General features: G+C 44.2%; 1 protein-coding gene across 1 annotated transcript in view; it reads right to left on the reverse strand.

Moving 5' to 3' along the window:
* Window positions 1–843: 843 nt before the first annotated feature.
* The window catches only part of MAPKAPK3 (mitogen-activated protein kinase-activated protein kinase 3), a 51114-nt gene continuing 41127 nt past the window's right edge, over window positions 844–10830 (reverse strand). Inside the window, exons 9-11 of the mRNA XM_008632149.2 lie at window positions 9672–9757; window positions 6964–7044; window positions 844–5560 (exon numbers count right to left, since the gene is read on the reverse strand). Of these exons, the coding sequence (XP_008630371.1) occupies window positions 5402–5560; window positions 6964–7044; window positions 9672–9757 (326 nt within the window). The 3' untranslated portion in view covers window positions 844–5401. The remainder of the gene's footprint in view (window positions 5561–6963; window positions 7045–9671; window positions 9758–10830) is intronic.

Consider the following 10830-nt stretch of genomic DNA (forward strand, 5'->3'; position numbering starts at 1 on the left):
CCTGGAAGTTTGGGGAGAATGTATTAGGCAAAATGACCATGCTGTTCAAGAGTTTCCTTCCAGCTTTGAAATGTAGAGAAAGAGATGCAGTCCCCAAAAGAAGTGTTTGTGCTCCCTGTTAACAAATGAAGAAACAGCTGCTACACCGGCAGTACCAGGACAGACCCTGGAGGCAGGAAAATTCAGCAGATACACTCAGAAGCCTAACATGGAAGAAAACAATGCAGCTCTCCTTTTTGGCATTATCCAGCTTCACTGTAGCCCCAGGACCAAAAATGCTCAGTGGTTTGCAACCATGGCCCCAGTGAGTGCATCTCCCTGGCTCACAGTGGGAAAGCACCAGCACGGTGTCAAAGCAGCAGAGATTTCTCCAGTGCCTTGGGCCTGCAGCCCCCACACAGCTAAAACATGTTTGTTATGAGCAGCTCTGGGAGCTGAACTAAAGGTCAAGATACCCCTCCACAGATAAAAGAGAGCCTGGTCCTTTCTGTCATCTCCAGCTCTTTTAAAGACACCTTTTTCCTCTTTTGGCTCCTGGAAACTAAAACCACTGCGGTACCTTTCAGCAGCTGCTTCTTTTTGTGGTCCCAAATAGCAGGAGGAAACCCAGTGACAGCGATGCCTCTGTGCCTTCATGTAGTTAGAGCAGACCTGTGAGACTTTGGCATCTGGCAGATTCATGAGGCAGGAAATTTTGAAATAAATGTAATGCTAAGCATCATTTACAGATTTACCAGAATAGATGTTCATCTACAGTCACAGGGTTATCTTCCACATTTCCCTAGAGTGCAGCAACATCCTCCTTCTGCAGTGCTAAAAAAGAGTTGAATGTATCTTTCTATGTCTGTACAGAGGTAGCACTTGCAGTAAAAAAGTAAGTTCAAATAGAATACAACAGCAGACATTTCTGATCTTATTCTTCAGCATGACATATCATCCCCCATTTCTGCTCCCTTTGCTCCATTAAATTCCTCTAACCACACAAACTGAAAAAAAAAATTCCTATTTTAAAGCTGGACTTAATTCTCAAAAAGAAGTTTCTTACCTGGTGTAAAGATTTCAGGGATGCATTTCTTCAGCAAATGTTATTACCTAGGCTTGCTCTAACCTCAATTTTCCACGTGAGATACATTTAAGTATGGAGCTGAAGACTGGCCTGTTAGCTTGCAAGAATTTTTAACAAGATTTTTGTTTTGAGATTTTGAGTATGTGTTCTCTGTCTCCTTCATTGTCTTCATCCTTTTTAGGCTCTCTGAAAGAGAATTAACTATGTCCATTCCCAGCTATGCCAGCTCCACTACTGAGAACAGCTGGGTGAAAAGGGGAAATACTGGAACCTAGGAAAAAGAAAATTCTGGTATTTCCACAATAACGCTCCCCAAAACATTTACTCTTAGAAAAAAAGGGAGTTCTCCTGCATGTGAAGTCACTCCCTGCTCGCCTTCCCTCCCTTCCTCCCTGAGGTTTGTTAGCTGAGCTGGCTCCATCCTTAGGCTGAGCAGAACTCATCAGAGCAGTTGAGCACACATTAACACCTCCTCCCCACCTGGACCACAGGTTTAAAACAGTACATGTGGGCATGATTCCCTGCAAGTAATTAAAACCTTTGGCTCTCTCCTCCTCACTAAACCTTCCTCTTCTCAAAAGCACCTTTGTCTAAACATGGGCCAAATAAAGTGTGAATTGAAAAGAGGACAGGGAAATTAGATCAAACTGAGTATGTAGCATTCTCATTATCCCTCATGTCAGACAAGCCAGAAGCACTTACGTAATTGGGCCTCCAGACTCAAGGCAGTGAAGTGTTAAGACAGAAAAGCAATCCCAGGACTGCATGCTGGGTTTTGACAAATAGAAAACCACAGAATTAGGCCAAGAGCTTATCATTAATGTGCGTTTTTAATTGTACCATGTCGAAGCCAGGTTCACCATGTGGCATGTGATCAAAGAGGTAAGAAAGTGTGTAGTGCAAAAGCTGGGAAAGAGAGGGAGGGAATTTCCTGCATGCCTGGGCACACATTTGTGTGTGGATCAGAGCAAGAGCACTGGTGAGAGCACATGAACCACGTGTGTGAGGAGCACAGTGCAGAGAAACACAAGGGGAGGCAGCAGCCCATGAGCAATTGCTGTGAAAAGGGATGGGGGTGGGGAATTGTGCACAGTCCTTTTTCAGCTTCTGCTGTAAAAAATAAATAGACCTTTTAATCTGTGTTCTCCTTGAAGCCTTCTCTATTGACCATTCATTTCTTCTTTCCCTTCCCAGCTCTTTACCTCCTCTATATGGCTGATGAATATGCAAATGCATAATCAGGTCTGTAATAGCCTATCCTTTCTAAAAACAGGCTATAAATTTGGATCCTGAGCAGCAAGTTCCAAAAAGCCTATTGTATGACATGTCTGAGGGTAAAGGCAAGACCCAAACACCACCACCAGCTCACCAGAGCTCTTTATAACATGTGTGAATGCAGGGAGGAAGAGGGTCCTACCCAGAGCTGAGCCAGCAGCCAGAGGGGCAACACCTTCTGCAGAGCCACAGGCCCAGAGCAAGGCCTGCAATGCTGCAGGGTTTAGGGAGCTGATGGCAGGTTGTTTTTGAGGAGCTGATGGCAGGTTCATATTTGGGGAGCTCTCCTGTGGGGCAGGTGGTGCGGCGGGGCTGGGCAGAGCCAAGTCCATCGAACATTCTGTACATCCCTACATCTCCATGGAGCACACAGACCCTGCTGGGGGAATGCCTGCACCCCAAACCTGCTCCCTGGCAGCCCCTCCCAGCTCCGGGTGACAGAGACCCAGATAAAACACGAGCTGTTCTGCTCCACTGGGCTGCAGAAGGCAGCGGTGCCCGGAGCAGGGCAGTAGTTTGAGGCTCCAAACATCACAGGGCAGCTGCTTCTCAGCTCCCAAGGAGTCTCCTCCTTCCCTCTGGACAACAAACACAAACCCTTCTGCCCAATACTTGCATACACTTCCATGTCTGCCATTTTGAGGCCCTCCTCTGGTTCCTGCAGGGCTTTACAGTGCTCCTGGGTGCTGTCGCTGTAGGGTAGAAGGCAAGAACTGTTAGTCCAAGTTTAATGTCTCTGCTGCACAGAGACAAAGCTGAAGGTGCTGTGCCAGGTGCCTCAGTTCCAGCTTCTGACCTGCAGTAAAGACTGGAACCCCACAGGAAGGAATCAGGCCCAGGTGTGTTCTACAGCTCCCTATGGAAAACTACCCAGGAACAGACATCTTTGAGCTCCAGGCTGAACTGACAAACCAGGAGGCACCAGGTGGCAACTGGGAGCTCCTGCTCAAACCTTGGCCAAGGCAGAGGCAAAAAGTTGAGTTGCAACAGTTTCAGTGGCACTGTCCCCAAAGCAGCCAGGACATCTCATTATACACAGCTTGCCTTGGGAACATCCATCACCCTGATGGGGCACAGAGATGCAATGGCAGCAATAATGTACACACCTCCCTCAAGAAAATTGGATAAATGGACAGAAACTTGGACCTGGCTCTAATTCCAACTGTTGCACCCTGAACACATCACAACTCTTCATTTGTAGTATTCATTTACAGGTAGTGAATAATATTTGCATAATTCATTGGAGTAAAATGGCAAAACAAATACATACAGAACATGCTACAATCACAGGTACCTGAAACATGAAATAATTTAAAAATACAACTTTACAGAGATTGATATTTAAAACCAAAACCTTGTGATCTAACAAAATGTTCAGAGTTGGGCAGCCTTGGGATGTGTACATCATGGAACACTTTCCTTCTTCCCTCTCCTGTCACCTTCAACACAGATGTATCTTGCAAAGCAATGCAAACTCTGCAACAACTCAACAAAAACAGGGATGACAGGAGGAAGGAATGTTAAAAACTGATTTTAATAAATCATGTTACAAAACTCTACGACCAGTTCACAGAGGAGAATTGAGGTCTCATTCAACACTCTGAAGATGGGAACTGGGCTCCCCAGATGAGGTCCAAAGCCTCGAGCTGAGATTTGCTGTGTGTCACTCTCATCTGACAATTCAGATCCACTCTGGAGCCCTGTTTTCCTTTTTGTCTTTTTACATTCTCCCAAGCCTATTAACACACCAGTACTCTGTGTGCCTACCACAAAGTTGTATTTGTCTGCATCACTAGAAGCACATCATTTTCATCCCAGACTCTGATAACACTTTCACAAATATTTGCTTCACCTAAACTAAAAAAAAACAAAGCCAAAGCCCAAAATACAGTGAGAGAAAATATTCTGATCACAAAATAAAACATACCAGCAAACCTAAGGCCAGGTTCCCATGAAATAAGAAGAATTAAAATAGGAAAACAACAATGGGTGGATGTACCTAAAAGTAATCTTCCTTAAGTGGTGAAAATCTTTGGATCCTGAAATGCCACCACATCACCATAAAGAGAGTAGCATCCTCCCCCCTCCTGACCCCAGGAAACAAACCAACCCCAACATCCCACAATTTGCTGTGATCAGCACATCTTAGGCACAGGATCTGGAGATAATTACCAGAAGGGATGCTGGCAGACACCAGGGTCCATTCACAGAACATGCATTTGCCACTTCTTCCCGAATTTCAGAAGTCTCTCTTCTAAAGCAGTCCCTTGCATGTCCAGCTGCATGCCCTGGAGGTTGTGGATCCAAGGGAACAGCAATGTTCTCTGCAGGATACTTTAAACTACTTAAATCCTTACTGAAACTCTTCACATCAAAGTATCAGTTAAACTGAAAACATTACAAAAGAGGGGTCTGACAGTGGCAGAGACACAACATAGTGGCTACAGTTCAGAAAACTTACATGTTATCAAATGTGAATCCATGACAAACTCAAATCTTTACATGAGACTACATGAAGACTTTATGAAAATGGAAATGTATGGATGCTTTTTCCTGTAACAAGAATAGCTGTTTACAGTTTAGGTGATATTCTGTAACTATAGGAGGTAAGTTTGGAAATACAGACTATTAGCAATTCTACTAAACTACGAAAACACTCTTAGCAGAACACTTGGCACTTTTCTATTCCCCAGTTTAAAACAGCAGCAGAAGTTACTCTTGTAGATGGCTGTTAAAGCCTCAGTGCATTAGTATGCTGAGACTGCCTCCTGTTCTCTCCTCTTGTCCTGCGCACTTAAAGCCAAACCAAAAACCTGTAACATTTCTGGCGTTACTGTACCTTCCCTTGCAATATGCAACAGAATCCTGTCAGATCCATTAGTCTTTAAAAGCAAAGCCCTGATTCAAGTTATCAAAACGTTATCACACTGTTCCCTCTTTGCAGGATAGCATCTTCACGATCTCATTTGTGTCTTTGTGGAGTGGACCGAGGTGATCATATGATTTTAAATTGCTCTGTTTAACTTTTACCCTCCACCCACAGGTCCTTGGCTTCTGCCCTCACTGGTTGTTGCAGCCCGGGGCCGCAGAGGAGGCGCCCGCCTGCTTCTGCTTCTTGCGGCGTTTGTTCAGGAGGCGGTTGTTGGATGTTTTCAAGTCTTTGATTTTCACCTGATCATAGTCCACCCTCATGGTAGCCAGAGCACTGGTCATCTCCTCCTGAAAGCGAGCAAGCAATGGATTGAAGGCCCTGAGGCAGTAAGAGCACAGCCACCCCACACTACAGCCTGGAGAGGAAGGGACACAAGGAACCCTCTGTCACCCCCCAGGCAGCAAGAGCTGAGCCCTTTCTGTGGCACTGCACCAGGACCAAAGGCTTCCTCCTACCAGGGGCTCAGCCAGCAGGAACTGTTCACACAGCATTTCACATGGGAGCACACAGGACCACGCTCTGCTGGCTTAAACTCCACCGTGTCCCGATGCCCAGCGCTTCTCCCTGGCTGGCTCTGCGCCTCCACACAAAGATCTTTAAAAGTATGTGCTTCAAATTCACACACCTTCTTAGTTTGAATTAATGCTTAAGTACAGGCACATTTTAAACTCTTTAATAAGGTTGTAAAAAAAAAATCTGTTAAAGTAAATGAATGTCTAAGCATTTGGTTCAGGAAAGGAAAAACAATTCAATATCATGGGAATGTCGGTAGCTCGAGGGAATACCTCTGGGACCTATACAAAAGCACAAGCATAAGAAATTCTCAGAAACATGGTAAAAAAGGCAGCTAAGTGAAAATAACTGCTTGATCTCTCACTCAGAAGGCAAATGTTGCCTAGGTCCCAGAAAATGTTACCATTACATAGCTCAACAGCTGAGACTACACATCAGTGATTTAAATAAAATCAGTAATCAATAAAATACACTACAGGAATGTTGCAATTGTCAAAATGCTAAAAATTTTAAGTGCGGAAAATTCGGCCTTAATTGTAAAAGCACGCCAACCTGTTAAAGGCCAGCAGGAAAGAGCTAAGACTTTCAGTGTGCCCTACAGTTTCACTTTGCAGGAGGCATTCAGCAGTCATCAGTACAAACAGTAGGTGAGGCACCTGCTTAGATTAAGGAACAGACAATTTTTTTTTCTCTCTTATTCCCCCCACCAAATGTCCTAACAAGACAAGACTAAGGTTATTCAGTGTTGTTCCACAATTCAAGAGCACTGAAGAAAACCAGAATGCAGCTCAGCCCTCCCACCTGTCCCCCTACATTTTCATCACATTCTTCACTGTAATGAAGTTCAAACTGCCTCAGCACTGTCCTTCTCCTCCCTGGGTACCCACAGTGGCTCAGCAGGAGCATCATTAATGCCTTTGATCATAAACACCATCTTTGTTGACAGCTGGTGCAGCTGTAAGGCTGCCAGATAAAGCTCAAATAGCATTCCTTCTTTTTTTAAACAGTTATCATATACTCTACTGTTCTAACCAAGACTGTTTATGCCTCCCTTGTTTGACATGATTGTATTCAAAATAGCCACAGTATCCAAGGAAATGCACATCGCCAGAGGAGGCAGCACATTTCATCTCCTATCAGACTTGACTTAAAGAAATGTGAACTTGGATTGACTCACTTTAACTTCATCCCAGTGGTCTTTATCCTCTTGCAGGACCCGTGCAGTGTGAAGAGGAGTTGGTGGCACTGACATTGATCTCTGTGAAAAGAGAAAAATACCAAAAGAAGTTCTGAAAAGCAACACTTGGGAAGTGACTTCTTGCTCTTCTATGTGTATGAAGGGCATAAAAGTTGATCTAACGTCCTCCAACGACCCTCATTATTCCTGATTCCAATCACTCCACAAACGAACTCGTGTGTGTGTGGTAGAAAAGGACTACAGTCCCCACACAATAGTGTCTTGAAAGAACAAAAGGAAACAGAAATCAGTGCTGAGCTTCTTTCACTCTGCTCCCTTCCAGTCCAACCTAAACTTTCAGGTATGTTTTAGATTTTAACTGTAATTTCACTATTCATTAGTCAATCTCTTGAAGTGGTTAATTTGACCTTCATCTCCTAGGATTTGCTGTAGGAGACATTTTCCTGTATGTATGCATTAACTGAGATTACCACTTCATCGGACTAAGTGAGCCCCAAAGAGGAAATGACACAATTCTTCTCAGCAAGGCACAGCTCAGAAGGCAGTGCATCCACATGAAACTGGGATCTATGCTCACCTGCCATGAAAGATCAGGAGATACTTCACATTAGAATAAGGGACAATTTCTAAAGTGTGAAGCACAGCTCCCTGGCTAAACTCAACAAGAATCATGGCAATTCTTGCTAGTCCATAACCCAAACTATAATTTCATTTGGATACTCTATTTTCTTTATGCTTTCTACCCAAACTTGCTGTCTGCTGCTGTAGCATCCTATAGCTGCATGTCAACAATGCCTGAGGAGATCTCTGTACATCCCTGTAAAACAAACCCTACACTGGAAGCAGTGCTTATGCTCCCCCGAGCTCAGAACAACAGTGCAGCAGTCACAGAAGCAAAGCAGAAATCCTGACTCCTGCATCCTCTGGAAAAGGACCCAAGCTGGCCAGGGTACAGTTTTATCAAACACAGCTGGGACAAGAGAAATGGAAAACAAGCAGACTGGCTTCAGCGATGTCCCTGTCCCTGTGGAAGGTGCTCTCCTTTCTGCTGTGAGCTGTTGCTTGTTAAAAAAAAATCTTATACACAAGGAACTAGAGGATTCTGTGCTCCACCTAAACTGACAATTTTTGCCTAGTTCACAGTAGAATACTTCTGCCATCTATCTCATTTAAAAAAAGAGGGGAAAGGTAAAAAAAAGAGACACAAGCACCCTCCTCTGCTGCTTGTGCAACTCCCCAGACATGTTTCTACTTTGGGATTTAGGAAAAGGGAGAACACACACATTCATTGTATCGGTCTTTCCCTCTCCCTCCCTCTGCCCCCTGTGAGCAATAGCTTCAGCAGAAAAGAAAGCCAACCTGCAGCTTTCTTCCAGGAAGGGTATGAGAGCAGGGCTCTGGTGCAGCAGAGTCTGCAGACCTTGTCTCTAATCTCCTCCTCATTAATTGGCTCTTTACATATTCCAAGTACCAAGCGTCGCTGTAGGTGGCAGCTTCCTTAGCTATTAGGCACTCACTCCATGAAATTCCTCACCTGCTGACTTCTGAAACACCTTCTTGGGGCTTCAAACACTTAAATCTGGAGGTATTTATTCTGAGCAGTGATTACACTTTCATTTGGTTAAAAAGGACTCCGAAACATTGTCTGGGGTCTGTTCTACAGTCTTTACAACCTCAGTTTCTCAGCTTTCACCACTCTGAATGACACCACCTTTCTACTTCATCAGGATGCCCTACAGATACATTTCATTTGATTCCAAGGGCTTTCAGATCCTGCAGCAGGCATTGGAGGAATGGGGACTATCAGCCACACCTCTGCTTCTGCCCTGTCGTCTGAGGATCAGCATAGACACACTAACACCAGGGGAACAAAGGGCATTCTACAGCAGAAGTGATTCTGCTCCTAGCTGATGATTTTTTGGGCAGCAAGAACAAGACTGGTATCTTTTTAGACACAAATGTGAGAAGCATAACCTACTATTTTGAGGGACACCTACAGAGCAGAGATGGTATCATGAAACTCAGTCTTGTAACTTCTGGGATTCATGTCTCTCATTTGAAATAGTCTGTATTGTATTAACACAAGTACTTTTTTCTTTTTTACCCCCAAAAAATTTTCTAAGGAAAAGTAAATTCAACCAAGTCATACAATGAAACCTGAACTGGGACCATTAATAGCTCTGTGTACCACCCTACCAGGGCAATAAGAGACCCTTGCTCCTCCCCCATGCATTTCCAAACTCTGCCAAGGATGAGAATTCCCACTGAGCACAGGAACGTGTTCACACTAACATAGCTATGCACAATGGTGCCTGAGACCACTAATAATAGCTCTTCAAATCCTGCACCGATGAAGTAAGCACATAGAGTTTATTTTTGTATTTTTAAAGAGAGTAACACATGCATATGCTGCAGAGTCAACAGTGACTGCCTGCTCACAGAACACAGAGACATCTTGGGCTGTTGCTTCCAAGGACATGACTGTGGGTGTCTCCCCTTGTGTGTCCTCTGGTAACACCAGGAGCAATTGTGGCTTTATGGGCAGGTGACCCTCTGTGGAGGGCACAGGAGGTTAATTAAGGGAGCAGCAGTAATAACCATCCTCCTCTTGCTGTGCTGTGTGGAGCTACACCTAAGTTCTGCATGTAAGAATCAATTCATGGTGTAAAAAGAGATATAAGACTCACATTAATCCAAGGGTGATTCATGAACTGAGAGACTGTCATCCTCTCTGTTGGGTCAGTCTTCAGTAAATGGCGAATGAGTTGTTTGGCTGAAAAACAGAACCAACAGGGCACGGTGTAGCCTAGGACTGCATTCCCAAATAACCTTGGGAACACAAGGACCTGCTGAATGAAGAAACACAATTTTTCAGAACTGAAAACATCTCCCTGTTGCTGTGACCATGTTAAGAAACCATGTACAGTGGGGCAGGTCACTGTGTTTAGAGGGGCATCCAAACAAACAAAACATCCAAAACAAGAGGCAAGAAGAAAAGGCCTGGGGATTCCAGCTATGCTCTCTGCATCACCACACCAACTGCTTTGAGAGCAACAGCTGGAGGAAAAAAAAAGCACAGGAACAGAAAGCTGCTAAGCTGCCTGCCTCATTATGAGCATTATGAGCTGAATGAATACATAAGCTGATGTTTTGAGAAACGATGGAAGACAACAAATAGCACAGGCTGTGGAATAAAGGGACAATGAACTTTGACAACTGAGAGGCCACTAAAAAGACAAAAAAAATCAAATAAATGGATTACACAAACAGGCTTTGCAGCAGCTTTCTGTGAACATGGGATCTGCCAAAGCAAGAGCACTAATAAGTAAGATACGAGATGGCAAGAGTCTAGACAAGAGTTTCATTAATGTGGGTGGATAGACTGGAAATACTGCATCCAAAGAAGTTATTCAGAGGGACTTACACAAAACTTCCTTGGGAAACCTAGAAAAAGTTCTAAATAAGAATTCTCTTTTAGGAACATCACATGCAAGATGACTAAATGCTTGTAAGAAGTTGCCAGAGGTACAAGTTTAGTTTGTTGAGAGAGGCTGCAAAGGACAAGAACAGCACCAAGCAGGGAAAAAAGCAGCAGCCTGCTGAAGGTGCCCCATCAGCCTGAAGAACATCCACAAATGAGAGGTTCTTAACAGGAGCAAAGGTAGAGGCTCCCTATCTCCATCCATGCAAGCATACAGAAACCCTACACACAGTCCAAGTACATGTTCTCTCATTGAGCTCCTCTAGCACGTTTTTAACTGCTGGAATATGAACAAGACCCAAAGCAGAGGAAATATTTAGCCAGAAACCCATGACTAAAACATCTCCCTAAACAATGTTCAGCAG

This window comes from Corvus brachyrhynchos, unplaced genomic scaffold (assembly GCF_000691975.1).
Source record: "Corvus brachyrhynchos isolate BGI_N302 unplaced genomic scaffold, ASM69197v1 scaffold4, whole genome shotgun sequence".
Lineage (NCBI taxonomy): Eukaryota > Metazoa > Chordata > Aves > Passeriformes > Corvidae > Corvus > Corvus brachyrhynchos.